At 47.1% G+C, this 26145-nt stretch overlaps 10 protein-coding genes across 10 annotated transcripts; 6 read left to right on the forward strand and 4 right to left on the reverse strand.

Annotated features, from left to right (window-relative positions):
- Window positions 1–54: 54 nt before the first annotated feature.
- On the reverse strand, window positions 55–2001 carry N7484_007963 (adenosine deaminase family protein; the record flags this gene model as incomplete). Its single annotated transcript, XM_057118350.1, has 4 exons — window positions 55–270; window positions 325–842; window positions 890–1792; window positions 1842–2001. The coding sequence occupies 4 exons, from the start codon at window positions 1999–2001 to the stop codon at window positions 55–57; spliced, it is 1797 nt and encodes a 598-aa protein (XP_056971385.1).
- A 1654-nt stretch (window positions 2002–3655) lies between these two features.
- N7484_007964 (threonine aldolase family protein) lies at window positions 3656–4684 on the reverse strand (the record flags this gene model as incomplete). Its single annotated transcript, XM_057118351.1, has 1 exon — window positions 3656–4684. The coding sequence occupies one exon, from the start codon at window positions 4682–4684 to the stop codon at window positions 3656–3658; it is 1029 nt and encodes a 342-aa protein (XP_056971386.1).
- Window positions 4685–5485: 801 nt separating this feature from the next.
- Window positions 5486–6595, forward strand: N7484_007965 (NAD(P)-dependent alcohol dehydrogenase; the record flags this gene model as incomplete). Its single annotated transcript, XM_057118352.1, has 2 exons — window positions 5486–6258; window positions 6313–6595. The coding sequence occupies 2 exons, from the start codon at window positions 5486–5488 to the stop codon at window positions 6593–6595; spliced, it is 1056 nt and encodes a 351-aa protein (XP_056971387.1).
- A 732-nt stretch (window positions 6596–7327) lies between these two features.
- Window positions 7328–10048, forward strand: N7484_007966 (Alkaline phosphatase-like alpha/beta/alpha; the record flags this gene model as incomplete). Its single annotated transcript, XM_057118353.1, has 3 exons — window positions 7328–7680; window positions 7733–9409; window positions 9463–10048. The coding sequence occupies 3 exons, from the start codon at window positions 7328–7330 to the stop codon at window positions 10046–10048; spliced, it is 2616 nt and encodes an 871-aa protein (XP_056971388.1).
- Window positions 10049–10565: 517 nt separating this feature from the next.
- On the forward strand, window positions 10566–12220 carry N7484_007967 (GMC family oxidoreductase; the record flags this gene model as incomplete). Its single annotated transcript, XM_057118354.1, has 2 exons — window positions 10566–10784; window positions 10841–12220. The coding sequence occupies 2 exons, from the start codon at window positions 10566–10568 to the stop codon at window positions 12218–12220; spliced, it is 1599 nt and encodes a 532-aa protein (XP_056971389.1).
- A 477-nt stretch (window positions 12221–12697) lies between these two features.
- N7484_007968 (FAD-dependent monooxygenase) lies at window positions 12698–13912 on the forward strand (the record flags this gene model as incomplete). Its single annotated transcript, XM_057118355.1, has 2 exons — window positions 12698–12796; window positions 13121–13912. The coding sequence occupies 2 exons, from the start codon at window positions 12698–12700 to the stop codon at window positions 13910–13912; spliced, it is 891 nt and encodes a 296-aa protein (XP_056971390.1).
- Window positions 13913–16395: 2483 nt separating this feature from the next.
- On the forward strand, window positions 16396–17021 carry N7484_007969 (uncharacterized protein; the record flags this gene model as incomplete). Its single annotated transcript, XM_057118356.1, has 3 exons — window positions 16396–16696; window positions 16782–16954; window positions 17004–17021. The coding sequence occupies 3 exons, from the start codon at window positions 16396–16398 to the stop codon at window positions 17019–17021; spliced, it is 492 nt and encodes a 163-aa protein (XP_056971391.1).
- A 983-nt stretch (window positions 17022–18004) lies between these two features.
- On the forward strand, window positions 18005–19635 carry N7484_007970 (MFS transporter; the record flags this gene model as incomplete). Its single annotated transcript, XM_057118357.1, has 4 exons — window positions 18005–18129; window positions 18192–18254; window positions 18309–18423; window positions 18475–19635. 4 exons carry the CDS (start codon window positions 18005–18007, stop codon window positions 19633–19635), a joined length of 1464 nt encoding a protein of 487 aa, XP_056971392.1.
- Window positions 19636–19793: 158 nt separating this feature from the next.
- N7484_007971 (asparagine synthetase B family protein) lies at window positions 19794–22111 on the reverse strand (the record flags this gene model as incomplete). Its single annotated transcript, XM_057118358.1, has 6 exons — window positions 19794–20656; window positions 20730–20921; window positions 20989–21250; window positions 21298–21381; window positions 21441–21895; window positions 21949–22111. The coding sequence occupies 6 exons, from the start codon at window positions 22109–22111 to the stop codon at window positions 19794–19796; spliced, it is 2019 nt and encodes a 672-aa protein (XP_056971393.1).
- A 2566-nt stretch (window positions 22112–24677) lies between these two features.
- Window positions 24678–25103, reverse strand: N7484_007972 (ester cyclase; the record flags this gene model as incomplete). The annotated part of the gene is made up of 1 exon (XM_057118359.1): window positions 24678–25103. The coding sequence occupies one exon, from the start codon at window positions 25101–25103 to the stop codon at window positions 24678–24680; it is 426 nt and encodes a 141-aa protein (XP_056971394.1).
- Between the last annotated feature and the right edge of the window lie 1042 nt (window positions 25104–26145).

A 26145-nucleotide genomic window follows, 5' to 3' on the forward strand; every position in this document is an offset into this window, starting at 1 on the left:
CTGAACTTTGGGCATGACTACCTGACTAGGATATAGTTTCACACCCAAAATACCTTAAGCATCGGACCCTTCTTCTTTAAGAACCTCGTAGTTGGACGCGAACTCGTCTACAATCCAATTGCAAAAGTCTTCCCATGCACTGTTCCAAGCCTGAATATGTTTGGCCTTGATACTGGTTCCTTCTTCACCGCGGTCGATGTCCTGAATCCAATCTTCATCAGACTGGTCTTCGAAGTTTGCCCACCGCAGACTGTTTTGTGCTAGTGCACCCTGTTATATACTGTTATTATAGTGCAAATTTTGAAAACACAGAGGTTAGCTCACCAATCCGGCAAGGCCGAGGTTGTCAAAAGCTTGGATAGCTTCGTAGAAATCATAACTCAGACCAGCTACATCCTGTCCAAGGATAGCTGGATCATCGTTACTGATGGCAGTTGGAATACCATGCGCAATCATCGCTGGCAAAGGATGGTGGAGAATATCCGTGTTCAGACGGAGGACTTCATTTGATATAGGGCACACTTCAATGAGGACATTCTGCTCAATGGTTTGCTTGATCAGGTTCGGGTGTTTATATAGAGAGAACCCATGCCCGATTCGGCGCGTGTTGAACAGGAGTGCATCAAACAAGTTGTCATCCGTTGAGTTCCCATCGCCCAGAGTTTCTCCTGCATGGAAGAAGTATGGAATGGTAAGATTCAGAGCTTCGGTCTGTTCGCGGAACCAGACCAGCTCCGGTGCAAGATCGGAAAGAGGACGACCGAGATCTTCCTGAGAAACTAAGTCGTAGCCACTGAACAGCTCGGGGAAATTTAATTTTCGCTGGAGAGCAATTTTCATGCCTATCATGGTCAGCGAAAGTTTTTTCAATGGACTTTGGGTATCTTACTCTTGGTAATCGAAGCGCGGGGTTTCCCACGCGAGTCCGCCCAAATAATTCTGGCACCCCAGAAGTTTTTACCCTTCTCAGTGGCTTTAAACTTGTTAATCTCCTCGACAAGGACAGTCCACCAGGCGTCGAGGCTCGGGTCAACATCTTCTTGGCCGTCGTGGACGAGCTTCCCACTCGATCCACCGCTTCGGATCTCCACCCAGTTAATACCATCACTAGCGAGATCTGTGAACAGCGTCTGGTAAAATTTCCTCACGACGGGCTCGTACTCGAGCATTGAACCAGTGGGACCGAAGCAGGCTTGGAACCGTCTCCAGATCTCATCAACACCAAGCTCGTGGCGGATCGACTCCTCGGGTGGAACAGTCGTTTTCATTTTGATGAAGTCGAGGAAGCCCGCTTCACCACCTTTGAAATTGGCCGCGGCCACTGTGACGGGAACCTTACCGCCGGGGATGTAGTCGAGAGAATCAATGTTGACCGATGACTGATCTTCGAGGGTCGTATCATTACTATGAGAAAACGTGATGGTGGCATTCATCTTGGCGTCGTAGGTGTCAACGGATTGTGTTGAGGCGATCATCATCCCTTCTGTGTGGATAATGATTTCCACCAGTTTTTCGTAGGGTAGCATGGCTGACAGATGTGCATGCAGAAGCGCACCCTTTGGCATGCGCTTGATGATCTTCCACAGAGTCGTGTTTGCGATATATGGGCGGGCAAGGGGGAACACCTCGCCCGCGAATCGCTCTTTGTACTCGTCGCCGGGGGTGCCGGCTACGCGCCAGTAATAATCAGTTTCATATTGACGAATCTGGCGAACGATCTCGTCTGCGCGCTGGGCAGTCGGCGAGAGACTTTGGCGAAAGACGTGATCTGCGTGGACGTTCAGCTTCATCTCTGCACAATCAAAGATTTATCTAGGGATCTATCGATTTTTGGAACGAACCTTGTCGGTGCGTCTTTTCCAATGTGATGAGCTTCTCGCGGTCACGGAGGTGTTCCAGTACCAGGGGGTCATTGATTTCTGGATCCCCCTGCACTATCAAGGCCGTAGAGAGCCCTGAGAGGGAGAGCGTGACTACCGCGAAGATGGACAGCAGACGCATGATGACGGACTAGCTGGATCGCCGATACTGGAGCGGCTCTTAAATTTCAATCCTCACCCCAGAGACAGGCATTATATATGAATCCAGCCAGGCAGTGTACTTTACTGTTGAGCTAAACTCGGATAACCTCATAGACTCGGGATGGGACGCTTTAGCATTGCAGTGTTTACTGCACTTGTATCACTATTTCGATTCCAACTGATAAATACTCGAACTGTAGTCCATGTTAGTACCACGTTCTAGACCCATGCACCCCGACTTACCTTCAGTGATAGGTCTCGTGTTATGTCTTCCTTCGGTTGGGTACACAGAGAGAGTCGATCATCCCGTGCATATAGTGTCCCACGTATCCCTTGTAAAAACAACCATGTCCCTCAGAGACCAGGGAATATCTTCTATGGTCCAGAAATACACAAATCTCTTGTACTGTGTATCTTCATAGGCTTATAACTTAGTGATCCACTGTGGGAAGTATTTTTTGACATGTTTCCCCTTTGAGCTTGGCGCGAATGATTATGGTAGTGTCTAATGTTACTCTCTATCGCGAGTATAGCACTAGAGAGTCGAGACCAATGTCATTGTCCCTACTGTACCACTGATTGTAAAGAGGGGGTGTCTTGGCTCAATTTATCTCATGCATTGACTATTTGTCTCACCTGGGTCCGCGTGATTATTTCGGTTTGTTGTTGCCTTCGTATTCGATCAGTATGGGAAGGTGAAGAATCAGCTCAATATGATAGATCAATCATCTTCCCATCTGTACTAAGGTTTCCGCCACAATATTTAGGCCAAGTCAGAAAAAATAGAAAATAAACAAAGAAGGCGCAAATCACTCTAGAAGAAAAATGGCGATCGCGAGGATTTTCGTGCTCATGCGCTCGGGCGCCCGGACCATGCCACCTGGCACTGTAGTCTTGGCTGAGCTTCTTTTGAATAAACTAGGCTAATTTAAATCAATTGAACCACGATCTTTGTGATTGCATCCGAGGATGTCTCAGATTTGAGTCTAGCATTGCGTTGTCTTAATCTCTGCACACATCTAAACATTCTAAATCAACTACCTTTTCCCCGCAGCTTTTCCCCGCAGCATGACCCCGCAAGTTTCAAACATGGCATTACAATATTGCGCACCCTGCAAAAAATTGAGAGTCCCAAGTTTTCTACGCCAAGCTCAGCCTACAGCCACATATGCAATATCGTTTTCGCCAAGACCAATAAACCAGTAAGGGGGGTATTGTTGCAGAAAAAGACAAGAGGCACCAGTTTCTGGACATCAGTAAGCAGAATAGCAGTATCCTAAGTAGATACATGTGAACTTGGGAATTGAGAAAGATCTCGAGATTGAAATCAACCAGAAATTTGACATGGGAAGAGAAAAAAAAGAGCACAATAGGTTGTTGGAAAGCGTGAAAACATATTTATCAATCCTCTTAGCGCTGGGTTAGACAAGGTTCCAAAAGATATATAGATAACAATAGTGGCTTGCCAGGTGGTATCTTCTCTAGTTAGTTATTTAGTTATTGTGCAGCTCTATCATTACTTAGAAGCAGAAAATGCCAAGACTATGTACAGAGACCTGTCTCCTTAGCAAATTCTCCAGGTGAAACTATCAAAGGTTCTTGCCGGCCTCATGCAGGGGGTGAAATTTATGCAATCAAGATCGTAGTTTCTCAGTAAAAGCAATGACCTGACTTTCGCTCGTTGCCCATGAAGTGACCAGGCGAATCACCGCATGATCAGAACTTGATTTTTCCCAAACATAGAATTGGAAGTCGTTCTGCAATTTCGAGATCAAAGCATTTGGTAGGGTCGCAAATACTTGATTGGTTTCTGTGTCGGCTGATAGTTTGAAACCCGCTTCAGTCACACCGGCAGAAAGTAATTGTGCCATTCTGTTAGCGTGGCTTGAAAGCTGAAAGAAAAGATCTGAGCGGAATAATTCTAGGAACTGGACACCTAGAGCTCGTCCCTTAGCTAAGAGGCCTCCACGTTGTTTCACGTGGAATGCAAAATCTTCTGCCAAATATGGGTTGTTGATAACGATTGCTTCACCTAACAGCGTTCCCGCTTTCGTCCCACCAATCCAGAAGATATCTGTAAGACGGGCCAGATCCGCGAACGTGAGGTCATTCTTCGTCGCTGACAAGGCCGCTCCCAGCCGTGCTCCATCAAGCAGAAGAAGCAGGTTGTGTTGCTTGCAAAGTTCAGAGATTGCACCCAATTCGGCCTTGGTATAGATTGTACCAGTCTCCGTTGTATTGGAGATATAGACAAGACGAGGTTTTGCCATGTGGGGAAATTGCCCATTCTGATCCAAAACCTGGCTTATACTTTCAGGGGTCAATTTTCCATTTGACGGGGATACGGTGAGAATTTTGTGTCCAATTGCCTCAATGGCGCCGGTTTCTCGAACAGTTATGTGGCCAGTGGTCGCCGCTATAACGGCCTCATGCGGACGAAGACAGCTTGCGATACAAATAATGTTCGCAAGAGTGCCACTCGCAACAAAATGGATAGCAGCGACGGGAGCGTTGATTTGTTCTCTTATACAGTTCTTCGCCGCGTCGGAGTATTCATCGTTCCCGTACGGTTTTTGCTGTGGCATATTTGCATCGAGAAGGGCTCGCATTATGTTGGGATGCGCCCCTTCACTGTAGTCATCCAGGAAGCTAGTTGAAGCCATATTGGAGCTGATGAAGCTGATCGAGTTTGAAATTGAATGGAGAGTGAGTTGATAATAGGTATAGGGAATTGTTATAGCGACCCCCCATTGTGATCCAAGGTACGTATTAATCCCCTTATCGTCTTATCCGGAAATAATATCTTCCGATGTTGACAGACATTCATGACGCGGGTCATCGGCTACAGATATTCAAGCCAGGATCCACCACTCGGAGACATCCATCTCACGGCCGACCAACCGGGGCACCTCTAAGAAAGGATCCACCGGTCGGAGACTTCCCCTGGCGGCCGAAGACTCAGTCCGATCTCTCCGACATAAGGTGATGACAGAATCCACGTATTCAAGGCTACTAAATTGCATTTAAGTGTGTCATGTGATGTCAGTTAACGGCCTTGGAGACCCACTATCTTGGCTTGAGCATAGAGTCTTGGTTTTAGTATGGAAAAAATTTTTCTGCAGTGCTGTATCTGCTAACGACTCACTCACTATTGATCATCTACCAAAATGCATATTTCAAGATGCTCGCACATTTCGATGTATGTTTCAAGCATATTGCAGAGTCTATTATAATGGTCAACTCATGGTGGCGAACAAAGGGTCATCTCGTAGCCCAGTTCTTGTCTCAAGGCTCGGTGGTTCGATTCCACCGTTGTGGATCCATGCAGAAAAATCTGTTTACTTTGATACGTAAGGTCATAGTAGTGATTATATTGATGGCGAGTATAAAACCCAGTCACCCACCGTCATGAATCATGTTGCTCAGTACTCTACATTTTATCTTTCAAACCTCAAAATTTCAAGATGAGCATTACATACGATGTTTTCCGCGGTTCTGCCGAGGGTAAGATCATCGCCGATAAGACCACTGCTTCGCTTGATCTGAATGAGGTCTTTATTGAAACCACGCACTCCGGTCTATGCGGAACCGATGAGCATTACTTGAAAGCAGACATGGTCTTAGGCCATGAGGGTGTTGGTATTGTGAAAGCAATTGGTCCCAAGGTCTCCTCCGTGAAGGTCGGAGACCGTGTCGGATTTGGTTACACTCACAAGGTTTGCACAGAGTGTGACAACTGCGTGTCCGGTACTATCATTTCCCTGAATGCTCCTCGTGTACTCAAGCTAATTAATGCGCTATTAGGTTGGGATCAATACTGTAGGAATCAGAAGCAATATGGATTTCATGACTCGGCCAATGGAACTTTCAGCTACGGTGCTATCTGGGATGCTACTTGTGTTTACCCCATCCCCGAAGGCTATGATTCTGTGCACGCTGCGCCTCTCATGTGTGCCGGTGCTACAGTTTGGACTATCCTGACCGAGTATAATGTTCGCTCTACCGACCGTGTTGCTGTTATGGGTGTCGGTGGTTTGGGTCATTTGGCCATCAAGATTGCTAGCGAAATGGGATGCAACGTTGTTGTACTATCAAGCTCCGAATCCAAGCGTCAAGAAGCGATGGATTATGGTGCCTCGGAGTATCATGTTTTCCGATCTGGTGGAGAGCCTCCCGTGGACTTCAAGCCTGTCGACCATCTCCTTCTATGCGGCAGTGGCAGCGTTGATTACCTTTCGTGAGTTCCTCTCCTTGTCATCTTATCACTAGAGCTTGGCTGACTTCTAACCAGGCTTATCCCTTTGATGAACACACATGGTAGCATCTATCCTTTGACGGTCGCCTTTGAACCCTCCGCGGTTCCCCTTTTGGATATGGTCTGGAAGGGCGTCCGGGTCCAGGGCTCGCTAGTCGCCTCCCGCCGCTCAATCCGCACTCTGTTGGAGTTTGCCGCAAGAAAGAAGATTCATCCCACTACCATGACCTTTCCATTGAACAAAGAAGGCATTGAAGAGGCTATGAAGACCCTGAGAGAGGGTAAGATGAGATACAGAGGTGTGCTGGTCAAGCAATAGTTCGGGTACTATGGAGAGAGCTCGAATCCGAGACCGGCGTCTTAAATAGCGAAATTTGTTATTATCACACTCCATACCTAAACGGCCATGAACTTAAGCTTTCACCTTTTCAGAATCGAGGCCCTTGTGTTGGGTATTCAAGGTTGGAGGGCCAGAGCTCAACGCTTGTAATGGTCTTGCAGTTCCTTCAAAGTATACAACGACCTGGTAGGTACTTATATACTCGCCTGGGCAAACTCGTTGTCATATGGTTTCACGCATAAATTCATGATCGGATATTATCGCATATGGCGGATCTTAGTCGTTGGAAATAATGAAGAGGTCCATGAAAATCAAATAAAGTAATGAGGCGTCCACAAAGCCACTTGCACTAATGCACTTGAGGGTGAATTGAGGCTGAAACTCTACAAACAATCAGCAAAACGTTTCCCGAATTCAATGTCCACCTTTTTTTTCCAATTCCCGCATCAACTAAATGGAAAATACCTCTCTCACATGTCAAACTCCATGACCCTATCTGATTATTAAACAGGGTCTTCGAAGGGTCTTGAGAATGTCTTGGCGAGGCCTTGGCAACCATCCGAGATGGGGCCGAAACCAAGCCGATGACGATCTTGCAGGGTCGATCTTCTCCTGAAACACGGCCTCGTGGTCCCTTGAACGAACGTTTTCTGTCTTCCTGGTGCAACAATTTCACATGACGATCACGCTCCTTGAACTGTTTCATGCGCCATGGAATCTATCATAAACAGGGCCCGGGATATCTTCAACAGGCTTCCCAAACGGCTTCAAGTGTGGGCCTTCTTTGCCCTCACGGTCGCTAAATCGCCACAGCTCTACGTTGATCGCGCGTGGGGGGCCTCTCGCAAATATTTTTTCTCCGTAATTTTCATCTCGCTGCTGCTGTCAAAATGCTTCCATATCTACGTCAACCCCAGGTCGGTGGGGGTTCTTCCCCTCCTCTTCTGGGGGCCCACCTTCTTTGTGGTGGATATTCTGCTTATGCTGGTCGCGTGCCGACTTGCCCGATCCTTCGAGTCGCGGATATGTCGCGACTTAGCGGCATTGATTGTTGTGCTATTCAGGTTAGTTGTGCCGTACACACGAGCATACGAAAATTTACTAATGGCATTGCAGCTTGCAAGCATCAGGATTCACCTCTGCCAATATCGCCTTTTACGCCGTGAGAGGCACAGAGGTCCCTTGGCGCAAAACGAGTAAATTTCATCGGGATATTCCATCTGCAAAATTGGTCTTATCCGCGTTGGGTATATCGTTCCTCCTTGAGGGTTTGACTTTTGCTGGTGCATACTTTGCTACGCCTTATCTGTTCAAGGCTACTGGAGCTGTTCTAGATATCTGGGCTTCATTTTTACCCGCCAGATATCACGGTTACTTTGGGGATAAACCTCCAGCGAATCTTGAGAACTACGAGCAAGTTGCGATCGATGATTTCGACAATGACGCTGATTCCGTTTTTCTGCTGGATGTACCGCAGGAGCCGCCGAGGGAGCGAAATTGGTCGCGGCTGAGCCGTGCCACTGTCGTAACATGCAGCGCCATCATAGCATTTTTGACCATAATACGCCCACACAATTTGGTGTACAACTTCCTCACCCAGTCCATCCCTTTTGCACCGTTTGGCGGTCCTAACTATAGGCCCGGCGAAGAAAGTGTCGCATCATTGCCCGGCAATTTCAGCTGGTTGGAAGGACACACTGCTTTGGACACATTTCCATCATTTGACTGGTTGCGCGGATACAACTCGTCGGATGGATTTCCGGATTGGTCTCCGTTCCCGATGAATCAGACCTATACATCAACGCATCAGGCCCAGGAGTATGAGCACTACAACCCGTTGAATGATCCTCTGCATATACCAAACCTCCAGAACGATCTGCTAGAACCTATACGTGAGGCGCTTCACAACGGAAGTGTCAAGATCAAGCATATCATTCTCGTCAAGTTGGAAAGCACCCGGCAAGATGTGTGGCCCTTCCGCTCTAGTTCATACATAATGAACCACATCAAAGACTCTTACGGCGGGGAAATCCCGGAGAAGATTGAAGAAAGATTGTCAAAGCTTACGCCCACTGCTCAACGGTTGACCGGGCAAGAGACCGGTTTTGAGAATATCACCGATCGCCCAAAGCCCTATGGTGGTATTAGTGCCACCAACGCTTACACATCGGGTACCTATACCATGAAAAGTATCACTGGTACCGTTTGTGGTGTGAGTGCTATGGCAGTCGAGGGTAATCTCGAGTACTATCACGATTTCTACCAGCCCTGCTTGCCACACATCTTCAATGCGTTAAGTCATCAACCAAATATCAGCAGTGATTCTGATGACTGGACTTTGCTTCCATGGCATACTCAGTGGATGCAGTCGCACTATGGTACTTGGGACAAACAAGAGCTCCTTACTCCGGCTTTGGGGTACCAGGATGTCATGGATAAGGAATCCATCAATGATGCCGGTGGCAAATACATTCCCGAAGAAAACGAGAAGGAAACTCATTATGGTCATGAAGACAAGGTTCTGAAGAATTATATGCGGGATCTAATTTCCGAGGTCAAGAGAAACAACACTCGTCTGTTCCTCACGCATTTAACTCACGAGACGCACACTCCCTGGTTCAAACCTGGTGAATACGAAGAGATTCTTGGAGGCTCATGGATTGGACGGAAAAAGCAGATCAATAACTACCTTAACACGGTGGTCTATCAGGACGAGTGGATCGCCGATATCCTTGACATCCTCGAAGAGGCCGGAATCGCCGACGAGACTCTCCTCGTCATGGCTGGTGACCAGTAAGCTCATCTCCACCTCCACATCTAGGAATATCTCACTAATCAAATTCCAGCGGTATTTCACTTCCAAATGATGGCGGTGTAACAGCTAATCACGATGCTCACGTTGGAAACTTCCACGTCCCCCTCTTCTTTTCCCACCCAAAAATCCCTCAAATAGAGGTCAATGGTCCAGTCGTATCTACCCAAATCCTCCCCACCATCCTCGACCTTCTAATCGAATCATCTTCTCTCACTGGCGAGTCCCTGCAGATCGTCAAAGATCTTCTCCCTCTATACGAAGGCCAGTCTATGCTCCGCCCACTCATCCCAGAGCAAGATGGCAAAAGAGAATGGCATTTCTCCACCATGAACCCGGGTGGCACATGGTTCTCAATGCGAGATGCCGTACACCCTTACCGATTGGTCGTTCCTCTGATCCCTGATGCACCATGGCGATTCACGGATATCATCGCTGACCCGTTTGAGCTTCATTTTGACGAAGAACTTGACTTTTTGAGTTTGCTGCGGGATGTGGAGGCGAGGCATGGGGTCAATGCTTCGGCTTGGCTCAATGAGGCAGCCCATGTGGCGTATTGGTGGATTCCCGAAAACCATCGCCGTTGGAAATATGAGGCCGAAGAGTCGAATAGTTCTTGATGACTTGTCTGATGACATCTCATATTGCATCATTCGCTGACTTTACGATGATTCGATCGCAAAACCATAGAGGGACGACATGGAATGACTGCCATTGGTTCAGCATAGGGAATGGCGTTTAGCTCTTGAAAATGTAGTTTTAGTTGTGCCCGGGGGAAATCACCGCGCATCGGAGTTCGGGCATTTCATGCCGAACACTCTGTTCATCTCGTCGCATGTAAATAAAGGTCTAACATAGTATGAGACAAGACCGGAGTCAAAGTGTCTCCTCTCCGTATGAGTTGCAAGTTTGTGGAATTTGTAATTGCTGATTTCAAGTTCCTACTATGCAGGCAGTCGTGCTTCACGTGTACATTGTAAAATTTTGCCTGAATCCTTCGTGTCCCTATTCTTGGGTCATCCCCGCCCTGTACGTACGTTGGGGAGGGGGCCACGAAATCACTGGCCCCAAAGTAGTTCCTTCGCATTACAACCCCCTCACTTGTTACTCAATTCATTCCACCCCAAACCCCTTACCATGGAATCCAATATGCCTCATAATGCCGATTACATTATCATCGGCGGGGGAACCGCGGGACTGGTAGTTGCGAGTCGACTATCGGAAGATCCAAAGGTACAGGTTCTTGTGTTGGAGAGCGGCCCCGATCGCACGGCGGACCTTCGGGTGCAGAATCCCGGTGCTTGGTCCACCCTGATTGGATCAGAGCTTGATTGGGAGATGAAGATTGCACCGCAGGTATGACAACCCAAGCAGAAGGTGTTATGTTTATCCTGCTGATAGTTTCTCATTAGATTGGCCTTAACAATCGAGGGCAAGATCATCCCGCTGGCAAAATGCTGGGTGGGTCCTCGGCCCTTAACGGACTGGCGTGGGTCCCGCCGTCTCCAGCAGGGATTGATGCGTGGGCAAAACTAGGTAACCCGAGTTGGAACTGGGAAAGCCTTTTACCTTATCTCCAAAAGTCCTGTACGGTAACCCATCGAGATCAATCATCTACCGGGAATGGTCCAATTCAAGTTATCTATCCTGCCCTGCAAGAGTTAGCGAGCAAACCTCTTATCGAGGCGTGGATCCAGGCATTCGATGACCAAGGCTACACGCACACAGACGACATTTTTGGAGGACCAGTGACTGTGGGGTCTCGTGGTTATGCGGCTACTATTGATCCAGTCAGTGGCTCACGCAGTAGTGCCGATAGCCAATATCGTATATCCAACCGCGGAAACATGAATATCGTCACGGAGGCAACAGTACGAAAAATTGATTTTTCCTCGGAGTCGCAAGATGGCTCTCTTGTTGCCACTGGGGTGGAGATAGAGTTGAATGGGCAAACTTTGAATATCCCAGCAAAGAAAGAGGTGATTCTTGCGGCGGGTGCCTTCCAAACACCTAAGCTGTTGGAATTATCGGGAGTGGGTAAAAGCGACCACCTGAATCCATTCGGAATTCCTGTGATGCTCGATCACTCTGGTGTTGGAGAAAATCTTCAGAATCATTTGATGAGCATTCTGCCTGTTCCATTGAAGGCTGAGGGGCTTACCCCCGGGATTAAGACACTGGCGTTCACGTGTCTCGACCGAGACGAGTTACAACAGATACTCAGCAAGAGCCCTAGGCCAAACACCTCAGACCGTGTGATCGAGTCCATTCTTGAGAGTCCCAAAGAAGCATCTGCGTGCCTTTTCCTAAGTGTCAAACCTGGACAAGTTGCCCTTTTAGGAGTCATTTCAAGTTTCCCATTCTCTCGCGGGAGCACGCACATCTCTTCCTCCGACTATAATGCCAGGCCGACGATCGATCCACAATTCTTAGCAAACGATATTGACATTGAGGTTTTGGCACATCATGTGCAAAAGCTGCACAGCTTAGCAAATTCTCCCGCGCTCAAGCCGTTCCTTGAGCCGAGTGCAGTTCCTCGCGATCTGGAAGAGATCAAGGAGTTGCTTCGCAATGCGACAGCTTTGACAACCCACCATACATGCAGCACTGCCTCGATGCTTCCCCAAGAAGCCGGTGGTGTGGTTTCCGAAGAACTTCGGGTTTACGGAACGAAAAATGTGCGAGTTGTGGATGCAAGTGTCTTTCCTCTCATTCCTCACGCTAACCCCATGGCGACCGTATATGCCGTTGCCGAACGGGCAGCTGAGGTAATCCGTGCGTCACAGCATTGATTCAAGGATGGTCTGTTTTGGACTCTGCATATATGTGCAATTCGCCATGGCACAAATCTGATGAAATCGCGGAAATGACAAGGATTGATGTGTTATTTGAGACTAGATTCTGAGATGCAGTGATTGCGGGTAGTATATTAGACTCAGGTAGCCGGAATACATGAATCAGGATGATGATCTAAGTACCATGTGTCTATCCCGACGAACAGAGCTTACGCAAAAGATATCGGAACTGACCCTACCTAATCTCCGAAAGCTGCGGTTGACCCACTAGCTCCAACTTAGTATAAACTCCAAATTATGCATGATTTTGTTCCGGATGTGGACCCAGCAGGAAGTGATACGATACTACCTATGCATATACATTCTGCATTTCCGGCAACCGGCAATGATCGGAAATACGAATGACTATATAGTCGCGCCTTTGGACGCGTCTTGAAGAGTTGCCAATCACACCAAATAATTCGAATCTCCAAAATGACTCAAGAAAACGTTGCTATCATTGGCGCTGGACTCTCCGGTCTTGTTTTGTCCTTATCTCTACATCAACAGGGCGTACCTTGCACCGTGTACGAGGTTCGCCCTTCGCCGCTCGACATTGGCAATGCCATTACCATATCACCATATGCCCTGCGAATTCTCGCCAGCCTTGATTTGTAACAGCAGGTTGTACGCCAGGGATACCAATGCGATGTCATAGAATTCCGATCACAAGACGATCAACCTTTTGATTCCTACGAGCTCGGAAGCGTGGAAAAATACGGATACCCAGGTCTTCGAGTATACCGCAAAGTTCTAATAATGGAGCTTCTTGCCAAATAATCTGAAAACCGCATTCCAATTGTCTTCGGCAAGGAATTTGTGAAAATCCTGTCTGAGTCCGACAATGACGTGTCGTAGGAGTGGGGTGATGGCACTGTCGGTCACGCCGCCAGTCTAGTCAGCGTGGATGGCATCCACTCTCGCGTTCGTTCATATCTCCACCCTGACGTCGAGCCCAAGTTCGTGAATGTGGTGGCTGTCGCAGGGGCAGTGCCAACTAGCCACGTCAAATTTCCGAAAGACTATGCACTCCCTGTCACCATTATGAGCGCAACTCATGGTGTCTACATCCTCGCACCAAACCTTCCTGATGGATCTGAGTTGATGGTTGTGAAGCAGAAAAAGATTGAGGAGCATGATCGCGAAGGCTGGAAGGCTTTCGTGGAGGATAAGCAAGGGTGTGTTGTTTTCCTTCGACAAGGAGCGGATAACTTCCCAGAGGTAGTACGCAAGGCTGTTTCGGGACTTGATACGGAATCAATCTTCATCTGGCCTTTCTATGAAGTCCCGCGTATGAATAGCTGGACCTCTGAGAAAGGCCGAGTGACAATTCTCGGGGACGCGGCGCATGCCATTTCTCCTTCATCCGGACAGAGTGCCAATCAGGTCTTTGAAGACGCCTATACATATGCACTGATTTGCGGTCAGTGCAATACATCCTCGCTGAGGTCCATACTACAAAAATGGCGAAAGGGTCGCCAGGAGAGAATTGATCGCCTTATTATCTTGGCGCGACAAATGAATGTACGGCAGTTGCCTGAGTCCGAAGCCCGCGAGTTCGAACGCGACGTCGGAGGGGAGAACTTCAACACAGAATGGCTTCTTAAGCCCGACCTTAAGCAAATAGCTCAAGATTGGCTTCGCGCTTAGCCCTGGGGCTTCTTATGCATACTAGCCTTGTAGACGATATAACCTACACTGGCTATTTAGGACGTGTCCTTCGTACCCTTCTATTCGTCATCACCCTCCAAATCACCACAGTAAGCTTTGTTACTCATCATTAAATGTGTATAAAATATTCCCGAGTCTGACTGGTTGAATCGAAGAAATACCGCACCCTGCTTTCTGCCTTTTGGCTCCTTTGTTGTGACGGAGTCTCGGAGATGAGGATGTCCGGACCCCGACCGGGTATTGTCACGTCAATACATCTCCGTCGCTTATCCGGGTAAAAGGTTAAAAATAACCGACGGCACATTGTGCCGGCTTCGTGTTATGTTCGTACCTAAATGTCGAATACTATCTATATGTCAATCTCTCTAGGCATTTAGGCGAAGCATTATGAGCCAGAGGCAAAGTATGTAACGTCCCAACCGTGAATGGTTTGGTCATGATCCAATCTGTGTCGTTACCCACGCCAAGGATAAAGATAAACTTTATCAAGTTTTAGACCAAATGCCGGATTCTCGGCTACGGACCGACTTGAGTATTCTTGACCGCAATTAAAACATACAAGCATTCAACACTGCACCTGGTATCAAGCGTCACTGGCAGTAAACCATTGCCGTTGCACCGCCTGCCCCAACGTTCGCGAATGATTGTTCGGTATCACCAAGGTTGACTAGGCATTCGCGTATAGCCGCCATGGCCGAAAGACTAGGCCCGGTGGAGCGAACCAAAAGACATCCTGTGTCATGCATTCCATGCAGGCAACGAAAGTAAGCCCCGTTGCTCTATAGTGGCTGGTCCGAGCCACAATAAACAGTCTTATAACCACCGTCATAGAGTGAAATGCGATCGAAATCAGCCATGTCAGATGTGCGTGCGAAAGGGACGAACTCCTGATTGTGTTTATTCTGCGAGAAGGACTAGTCGACCCCGCCAACCTCTCTCCCACCATGTGCAGGATCGAGTCAGGCACCTAGAGAGTGTTGTTGGATCTCTTGTTGAAAGGCAAGAACCAGCGCAGGTGTCCTGTACTTCCTCGCCGGCAGAAGAAGCTCATTCTTCTGAAGGCTCAGTGGGGCGCATTTGGACCCATCAGGGCGAAACCAATAACGTTGGCGGCGAGCACTGGGCTGTCATCGCGGGCGATGTGAGTTGTCCCCTTCGTGGATGATTACGGTAGTATTCCCATCCTAATGTATATTGCCAAACTCAAGTTCGGAAGTGGCCCAGAAATTCGACGGCCACTGCTGCAGCAAAGCCAAGCTGACAGGTCGCATGACTTGTTAATGGGAACCCACAATGGCCTTACCCGGGATGAACTTTTGCAGTCCGTGCCATCAAGAACCGTTGTTGATCGCCTTGTTTCCCGCTTTTTTAACATAATGGACTTCTTTGGATGTATATCAATTCTTTCCAGGCGGTTCGATTACCATTTTGCTAACGATGATAGTGATCACTCATGCGCCGACATTTGAGAAAGAAGTGCGTATCTCCCACGGAAATTAGCCTTGCACTAACATCAAAAACAGTATAATTGCTTCTGGGAAGATACTTCGAGTGTCTCCCTTAACTGGCTAAGCATTCTATACAGTATGATGTGTATTTCTACATGTCACTTGATCTTTTCCCGTGATCCAAAGAACAGCACTTCTCAGTCACAAGAAGACATGTCTTTTTTTCGACACAAGAGCGCTCATTGTCTCATGCTATCCGACTATACAAAGCCGACTGTGAACACAGTCGAAGCTTTAATGCTACACTTCTTCGGTAAACTTATGGAACGCCAAGAAAACCAATTCGCAAATTACCTAGTGTTCACGACAATGGTTCGGGTCGCCATGAGAGCAGGCTATCATCGCGATCCCGTGCATTTTCCAGAGATTTCTGTTTTTGCTGGGGAGTACAGGCGGCGCGTATGGTTGATGCTCGTCCAATTGGATATCCTCATGTCTTTCGAAGTCGGACTACCTCGCACGATCAATGAAGTCGAAACAGATACTGGGATTCCTCAGGCTTTACGCGACGAGGACTTAAGCCCGGAAATGACCCAAATACCTCCGTCTCGACCTGAGAGTAATAGCATTTTGAATTATGTTATTCGGAGAACGGGCATATTGAGAGTCTTAGGAAAAATCCAAGATCGCGTTGTATCCATTCACCCACTTTCTCCAGATATTGTTATTCAACTTGATCATTCTCTTGATGAGCAACAGGACTCTATGCCACCTTCGTTAAAAGCGCATCATAGATACTCTATCACCGAAACCCCAAACGAGCTATTGCAGCGCCTGATGCTGGATGTGCTTTTTCAAAAAGCTCGTTGCTCGCTACACCGACGATTCATGAGTACCCAGCCGACCTCTTATAAAAGATGTATCGACGCATCCTTGAGGATCATCAGTCATCAATCTTACATGTACCACGAATCCCGACCGGGTGGGTTCTTGTGGGGGCAGAAGTGGAAAATCATGTGTGCGGCAACGTACGACTTTCTCCTCGCCGCTATTATAATTTGTCTTGGGATAAACCCAAAGATTGGATCGAGGCAGACTCTATCTCCGGGTATTGATCCGGATGCATACGATGGTCGCCGAGATTTACTTAAGGCATTAGAAGAGTCTTATACCATCTGGACCGATTGGCGCACCGAAACGCACAAGGCAGGTGTGGTGTTTGACGTCGTGAAATCTGTCCTGAAGAGAGTCAGAGAACACCGAACAACGATGCCATTGAATGGCAATGACCAATCAGAATCGGTTGAATCACCACGTAAGTTCTTTCTCTATAAGCAGCTTTCTTCTGCCCTTCCTTTTGGGAGGGCATTGATGGATATCCCGCTGAGTAGAGATTTTAGACACCGAGCCTGCCAATACTGAGCAAATATTTGAGACCACATGTCCATCAATTTCCTGCACCACTGCAAAGAGCGACTTCCCTCTTCACCCCACCACAGATATTGAGACCGAGTCACCGTTATCGACAGACATGCTTGCGGATATCGTCGATCTGAATGGCGTAATTGACTGGGTGAGTTTTTCCTTTGGCTTGAGACCTTGATCCATGAATTTGCTTCAAGAGTGATGGTGGAGTTTGACTCTCTTAATGCACAGACCCAATGGGACAACCAAATGCAGCAACGCGGCATTAGTCCCCATCTGCAACCGAACTCTCAGTTATGGTTTACTACCTAATTCAAAGCCTGAATTGCATCTTGCAAGTATCTCTTGGATTTCTAGGCAGCTTTGATACTATTCATGAGTATATTCTATGACACTCCGCCCCAGCGACATATAACATTTAAACTTGGGCAACCTTGGAACCTTGAGTCTTGAACCTTGTGGTGGAAGACCTTCGAATCCGAATTATTTATTTCAATCGAGGTAACTTTTCAATCATTATGGTTCGAGTAGGCATTAGTTGGTAAGTGCCCATAAATGAATATTTCTATTGGTGGACGTAAACGATATAAATGTATTTCAACGATGTCTCAATACAGCATCCAATGCCCGTGGGGCACGATGTAGAGAAAATTGCAAGATCGGAATTCCAATGGACTGTGGACACAAATCTTGGATTGAATGCCTTCGCAGCAGAAAACATTTCTGGTGTTTGACACCTGTCAGGATACAATATATTTAATCCCACCAAAGCAGAGCCCAAGTAGGCTTTGTAATGTTACCGGTGTAATTTTACATCTCCGAATACATCTCCGGACACTTGCTTTGCTCGCTCTTGATCGGACGCCGATAGATCAACTGTTCGGGTGACACTTGCTCTCCGAGAGGTGCTAGAGACCAACAAACGCAAAATATTTTGTCAGCATTATCCAATTGGACACCTTGAGAAAAATAAGATCGCTAAGTGGGGGATGGCTACAAATGATTCCCATTATCTCTAGCGCTTGAGATTCTTCGTTACCGAGTCACCCCATGTGACCCGGCGTTAACACTGCGAAAATCCGATCAAGAATCTCGACAAGGTTCATAAAAGGCCATTAGACTTCAATGAGCTCAGTTTTTTTTTTTTTCTTTCAAATCCCAGTCTTATAGTGATTTCACCTTCCAATTGGAGCTTGCCATGGAGAAAGATCCTGAATCCTCGAGCGCGGGCGAAAAGAAATCAGTGCAACAGAACTTAAGAATATCCGATTTTGACAAAGGGCTTGTTGGGTGGGACTCTGAAGAAGATCCTCTTAATCCACAGTAAGTTGACTTCTGGTATGCGGCCTGCAGTGCCTATTGAATCTAATGCCCATGCTCCATAGAAACTTTCCCGATAGCCGCAAATGGCTCATTCTGGGCATGGTCAGCATAATTACATTTTTAAGGTATAGTTGTGGTGGATTTATAGAAGAAGTTTTTGATGCTGATATTGTGCTCAGTCCTTTAGCCTCCTCCATTCCTGCTCCCGGTACCTCTTTGATGGATGCCGATTTCGGCGTTACCTCGACCATCCTTAGCTCGTTCTCAGTTAGCGTGTTCGTCCTCGGATTTGCAGTAGGTCAAGTCCAATACCACCCACAACATGAACCTTACTAAAGATATCAGGTCGGTCCTTTAATTCTGTCTACTTTGAGCGAGATCTATGGACGTCAACCGGTCCTGAACATCATGGATGTATTTTTCACACTATGGCATATTGGCTGTGCCTTGTCACCAAATATTGCAAGTTTGATCATCTTCCGGTTTTTGGCTGGAGTCGGCGGCTCTGCATGCCTGAGCGTAGGCGGCGGAGTTATTGCCGATCTCTTCCCCATCCACCAGCGCGGAAAGGCCAATGCAATGTTTACATTTGGGCCACTCATTGGACCTATTGTAGGACCCATCCTGGGCGGTTTTATTTCACAGCGCGCAGGCTGGAGATGGGTGTACTGGGTTCTCCTTATTACGTGTGGAGTGATGACCTGCGTCAATGTTGTCATCGGCCAGGAAACCAACCCATCTGTCCTGATACATCGGAAAACAATGGCTCTACGCAAGGAGCCTGGTCAAGAACATTTTCAAAGTCTTTACCCGCCTAAAACTCGAGCGCTTATTGTGCAAGGTATGAAGCGACTGTTTAAGATTCTCTGTTCGCCAATCTTTTTCCTACTCGCCCTTTATATGTCCTTCATCTTTGGTCTACTCTACCTTCTTTTCACCACTATGAGCACGCTATTCACGGATAACTATGGCTGGCCTGTGGAGCTATGTGGACTCGCATACCTAGGGATAGGGATTGGGTTTGGTCTCGGAAACTTCCTCGTTGCGAAGATTTCCGACCCGACCGTGATTCGTTTAACGAAGGCAAATAACGGAGTATATAAGCCCGAAATGCGGCTTGCTCCCTGCCTTTTCTTCGCTCCATTTATCCCTATCAGCTTTTTCTGGTACGGCTGGACTGCAGACAAGCATGTGCATTGGATTGTTCCCATAATTGGCTTGTTCCCTTTCGGGCTCGGCATGATTGGCATCTTTGCACCAATCCAGACATATTTTATCGATGCCTCTGGTGCATATGCTGCATCCGCTGTGGCTGGCTTGACGGCTATGAGGTGCCTGTTTGGTGCATTCCTGCCTCTGGCGGGACCTAGCATGTATTCAGCTTTGGGTCTTGGTTGGGGAAATTCCTTGTTGGGTTTCATTGCTTTGGGTCTGACGCCGGCTCCAATTTTGATCTACAAGTTTGGTACGGCAATTCGAGAGAGATATCCAATTAGTATTACGTAGATTTTCTTGGTTATTTAGCAGATTAAGGACTGAGAGGGCTGTTCAGTGCCACGCATTTCTAAATTCATGGTTATCGGTCATTGCAAATTTGTAGATAATACGGAAATATGAATCAAGAATAGATACATGGGAATAGTTTCTGCAAAGCCGATGAATCCTCAATTTGGTTGCGATGCTGCTGTCTTAACACCAAATCGTTGACCGAGTACAATGAATTGAGCGATAGTCATAGCCCGCCTGAAGGCAAGGGGCTCGTAGTTTCCATAAAAGCCTTTCTTCAATGCTTGCTCCGCCAGATCCCAATCAGCGAATCCCAGACTTTCCACATTTTCTTTCGTCACTAAACGTGTGATAGTTTGGTGTAATGGCCCACCAGGATAGAATTTTTGTGGACCAAGGAAAGGTTTCTTGGTGCGATTATAGATCTCCTCGGTGATGAAAGGCTTTGCCGCTTCGCGCAAGATATGCTTTTCTCGAAATGATTTCGTAGACGGGTCGTATTTCAACTTCAAGCTAGGTGGAAGACCATTCACGTATTCTGTTAAATGATGATCTAGAAAGGGGCAGCGACTTTCCACTTGGCTGACCATATCAACATTATCCCCGTTATAGCGCAATATGAAGTGAGGAAGGAATAGTTTTGTGTTGAGATATAGGCCTGCATGAAGGGGATGCCACTTCTTGGTGATAGCATCGCGAACGGCTCCACTGAGTCCATCAATCAGACGCACCTCGGGCTGTTCGGCTTCGAAGCAATCTGTCCAATTCGCAAATGGCAAGCTTCCGACCCTTTCGGTGGCACCGGCGACATCTACATTCTGATGGACTCGTTTGGCGGATGCTGGTATATTAGTACTGCGTTCACCAAACTCTCCCAAGCCCGCCTCTCCTCTGACCTTGACCACCGCTTCTTCGCGCTCGACTCTGCCGAAATCACTGGCTGGCCAGGAATAATCAGGCTCACACAAACCGTCAGCCTTAAATGAAGGATAGCCCGCAAAATGTTCGTCTGACCCCTCTCCTAAATATAAGATAGAGGGTTTCAGCAACATACAAATGAATGTGATCTATTTCAGATAGACGATTTTACTTACCGGTGATGACGACCTTGATACCATGGGCGTGTACTGTTTCAGCAAGGCCCATCCGGGCTATTCCGTTTAGATCCGGAAGGGGAACTTCACTATTCCATACAGTGTCCTCGAATCGGCTTGCCAAGGCTGTCTCGTCCATTTTCACGGGATGGAAATCCACGCCCAGCCATTCAGCGGTTCGTCGAGCAACATCTTTAAAAGAATCATTCAATTTGTATTCTCGGCACGGGCGATTCTTGAAAAAGAAAGGGAGACCCACTTGATTCGTCCGCTCCGCTGTCTTCCTCAAACTGAACAGTAAAGCATTTCATGCTAGAGGGCGCTGTATTGAATTCGGAGCCGAGTTTAGTTCCCTCTTTCATAAGATGAGCGACCATTCCCGCGACTGATGAAGAATCTAAGCCTCCGCTGAGGTAGACGGCAACAGGAACATCGGCCTTCAACCGAACCTTCACAGCTTCCAGTAAATGGTCCCGCACTCCTTGAATCATTTCGGATTCACAACGCAATTCTCTGGTAAACTGCCGGCTATCAGTTTATGAGAGAAAGTTTGAATCTGGGGCTTTACCTTGTTAGGATAATCAAGATCCCAATACGGCCTTTGACCTTCGTCTTCACCGTTTCGCACGATCAAGTAATGGCCAGGAAGGACCTAAATGTTGAAATTTTAGATTAGCATGGCTTTCAAAACTCACGGCAGACGCAATATACCCGATGAACTCCCCGGAAATAAGTCTTTGACTCAACTCGCCAGCTCTGATCGCGCAGCGTTCGGATATCCCATTCGGGCTTCCATCCAAAAGCCAAGAATGACTTCATTTCAGTGGCCACCAATAAAAAACCATTGATAACAGTATAGTAAAGCGATTTAATTCCATATCGATCTCTCGCTGCGAGAAGCAACTGACGCTTTGCATCCCAGAGTACGAAATCGAATTCTCCTCTCAGATGCGACAAACATGAAATACCATAGTGTTTGTAGAGTGCCATTACGATCTCACAGTCAGAGTTGCCGACGAATTGGTACTCCTTGGCCAATTTTTCGCGATATAGCTCGTGGTCGTAGAGCTCTCCGTTGACAACGGCATGGAACTTGGTTCCTTCGTGAAATGGCTGGTTTCCGGTAAAACTCAAATCAATAATTGATAGCCGAACATGACCAAGTCCTAGGATCGATATGTAAATTTGAGTGAACGGTGTCAAGCATAAATAAACTCACCAACTCGGTGGTCGTCGGAGAGCCAGCGACCGCGTGCATCGGGTCCACGGTGAGCAATTATGTCTAGACTTTCGTCTAATTCCTTCTGAATTTCTTTCCTCTGCGAGGTAGCATCAATGGATCCCTCTGGGGAGAGCTCAAGAAAGGCACTTATCCCGCACATTGTACTGAATATGGAGTACCGCCCGAAACAATAGGGAGCTTGGTGATAGATAGAAAGAACTGAAAGGAAATTTTCTATTGTCGATTAAATAGTCCGGGAAATTCCAGGTGCCACGCTGACGTCCCTCGTATTCTTATTGGCGCATGATCACATTTTGTTTCACGCCAGCTTTGCAGTCCTGCATGAGGGAAGGAGACATCAGTCTTGCATGATTCCAATAATAGAACAGTTTGTGTAGCCCAATTGCCTTGCTTGTAGACAGTGCATCTGCAGATGACGATTCACAATAAATTTCTGTATTGTAGATTAGTCCTGTCGCCTCTTGCGTTTTCGTTCTCTTCTCTACATCCCACAATACAGCTGTTTTGTGTTCACTCCCTTTCCTTCTGTCTGCCACAGATCGTATTTGTTTACTTGCTCTTCTTTGTCTTTCCGTTCGTCATTTCTCCCAATTCTTTTCCTAGCGTCACGCTGACAAGAATCAGACATGCGGTAGTTTCTTTGGCTGTTTGAACTTTGAACAATGCACATCGGTTCAAAAGCAGGGTGTTAAATGAGTATGATTGGCTAACCAATTCCCATTTCACAGCCTACCTTGGGCATCACGTGTGTCTTTACAAATCACACGTACTAGAAGCAGCTGCCTTGGATTTTAGAACGGCGAAAACGGCAGAAGCCACTCGAGAAACACGTGACTCGCCAGATACCACGAGTCCAGGACCAAACAGAGAGAGGCTTGGCGCTGATTTGGCAGTGTGAGTCCCGGAAGTAACTAAAACCGGCGGCGAGGTCGCAGAGACAAATGAGGAGACAGGAAAATCTCATATTGCTAGGGATGGCGAAGCAAAGAAGAGAACAAGGGGTAAACGTGCGCTATACGCCCAAAAACCGTCATTTACTTCTGAAAACTAAAGCCTACGCTTGTAAACCGTTTCGCCACATTCTGTATTTAGGGACACTTTCATCTGGTCAATGAAGAAGGGCTAAGTATTAGCATACTAATTGCTTGACGACCTCAGCTGTCCCATCTTTCCTCTCTCTCTTGGGCCTGAACCCTCTACACTCACTATCAACATTGAAATACTCCTACGATCCTCTCATTGAAAATGCTGATATGATATGTGATACGGTAATTGATACGATATTTAATACACCACTAACTGTTGCGCCAATAGCCGCCGCTGGTGGATAAAGTCCACGTTGAATCATCAACATTCGTAGTTATTGTCCAACCTAGGGAATATAAGATATACTAAGTGAAAGAGAATAAACGGGATAGAACCTTACTTAGTCTCGCTTAGACTGCGACATCGCCCATGGACGGGCCTAGTAGGGCCCAACGCCCAACGCCCACTACGCCCATCCATGGGCCTTTCTTGGCAGTCAACACGTGATTTATACCATATTTCCAGTTTTCTTATGTATGTGACACCGATAAGTCAGCAGGTTATGCGTCCATCTTTGGCGATTTTATGTACAATTAAGCGAGTGGGCATTGCCCAGCCCATCATGGGCGATGCCCATGGACAAGAATGGGCGGGCGTACCCGAACCCGAAACGCCCAAGGCCCACCGTGGACGGGCGATGTCGCAGTCTACTTTCGACTATATAAAAGACTCCCTGTCATCGCTATACTAGAATTCGAAAATAGATTACCCCCTAGACACTCACGCTTTATTTGTTGGCATATACCTAGAACCACGTTAATCTATATTGAGATAAGGCGTAAATCAGCCTTTTCTAAGAATAGATCTTTTTTAATTCCAAAACGATTACATTATGTATAATACCGTATCTTACACGGAACTTCATTCTATGAAGTAGTGGATATAGCTTGGCGGATCCTCGTCGTAGATCTTGTCCGCATCCCACTCAGATGCGGGGTTGGGCTCGTCTTCGAGCGAGATAGACGGCGAGGGACTACGGTCAGACTGTGTAGCATAAGGGCTCCGGTAGTTTCCCGGGGTAGGGGCATATTGTGGATCCTTTTGAGCTATTGGGGCCGAAACAAGTAATTATCGTGAAACCGGCTGCCGTTCATATCTACACACGATCAAGGCCCTGGATGTCTATTAGCGTACCTGGGTAGACATCGCCAAAACCTGAAAATGGGCCCAGAGTCGGGCCCAAAGCCCAACCCACTGTGGGCTTTGGGCTTTCTACGAACGTGCGAGATGTAACGTGCGTATCAGAATGATATGATTGTGTGGAATGGAGAAGGGAGAGTCTGAGTCTATCTAGAGAGAGAGGATATGGTTGTTGTGGTCACCTGACCTAACAGGCTTTATATATATCTTAAGCCCAACCCACTATGGGCTTTGGGCTTTGTGGGTTTTGGCGATGTCTATACCTGGGTGATAGCGCTGTGGGCAGACGCTCAATTATGTAACGAATGAAAGCGGCGTGAGGGAGCAAGAGCCTTGGAAAGCATGAGCGAGAACCATATTAGCCTACCGGGTTAGTTTTCTACTGCAATAGTACAGCTTTCGTCTACAGTACGCATTAAAAAGATTGACAATAAATGTTGAATCTCGGAGTGACATTCTCAAAGCACCCTGGAAATTCCCTAATGAGCACCCGGCGGGTTTACAGCCCCAATTTGCAGCATTATCCCAAACAGATCAGGCAAGCCAGTCTCCTCCACAATCATTCCATCTGTGAATCGATAGATGTTCATAGCTCGTGCCTGGATTTTTTTTCCAGAAGCCGGAACACCAAAGAATTCGCCTTCGTGAGTTCCACGCAGAGTAAACTGCGCTACAACTCTATCGTCCTCGATGATTGTATCATCAAGTGTCCACTGGATATCTGGGTAGGCGGAGCGCATCATGCCGAGAACTTGCATATATCCAGGCAATCCTTTCAGTGGGGTATCCGAAAACGGAACGTGGAACACGGCTGCTTCGGAAACTACCTCTTGTCCTATGGTTTCATCGCCTGAATTAATGAACTCAACGAATCGATTCATCCTTTGTAGAAGAGGACGAGTCATTATGTTGCTTGAGGGATACGTGAGTTTTTTTAAACAGAAAACTGACTTCAATTTTCACTCACATGTAGTGATTCCGTTCTGATAAAATGGTAGGATGTGGAAGACTCTTTTCTTAGTCAAACTTCTGCAGACCGAGAATCAGTAAACACCCAATGAACTTCGAAAAGAAAAACACCACTCGATGACTTGATCTTGGATAGATTGTTTGATCGGAACCCAAGGAATGTGGATTGCAATCTATGTTCATTTAAAGACGCCTCTAGGGAGATTTAAACGGGTAGAGAGGAATGGAAATTTACCTTTGATTGCGAAGTTTTTGACGTTCAAGTAGAATTTTTTGTTGTGTCCTACTAGATCTTCTCATCTGGGAATCGTGGTATACTTATATCTTGAATTCACGTGTTCAAAGTATGATCTGTACATCTGCAAACTAAAGGCGATCTGGATTTTTCCGTTTGGCAAGTTTGCACCGTACGAATCAGGCAAGATTTGCCTTTTCATTAGGAGGTTCAACCAATAAACGCGCGGCAACTCGGAACTCCCGGGCTCAGCTCCTGTGTTTGTATGGTTTGTATTAGAACAAAATTTCGCCTCTCTTATAGAATGCACACTATAATCCGGGAATTCCGATCCGCGCTACTGTTTGGCATGTTTGTACAGCTTGCAAACTTCGGGCATTGTGCCGATTAGCCTAACAAATCAATCGGGACAGTTTTCCTCAGCCTCAGTTAATTGTACGCCAGCCGAAATCAATGGATCTTGCTGAAGGTCATGACCGCGAAGCCGTGGGTATCGCATGAGCTGCAAAATTTAAAGCTTCAAGAAAGGGATTCTCGCGGAAGTCTTCCTTAAAACTATACTGTTTGGCTGCTTGATCCTTTTGAGTCACAACGGCCCAAACGAAATCCACCTGTCTTATACTTGCATTACTTGGCCCTCCTTTAATGAGATCCTTCGTAGATCTTGTCCGCATCCCACTCAGATTCCTAGAGCAGAGGTATAGTATTCGGTTGAGGTCGGCTTGCGGGGTTAGACATCGCCA

Source organism: Penicillium longicatenatum (assembly GCF_028827895.1).
Source record: "Penicillium longicatenatum strain IBT 33135 chromosome Unknown contig_4_segment0_segment0, whole genome shotgun sequence".
In the NCBI taxonomy this organism is placed as follows: domain Eukaryota; kingdom Fungi; phylum Ascomycota; class Eurotiomycetes; order Eurotiales; family Aspergillaceae; genus Penicillium; species Penicillium longicatenatum.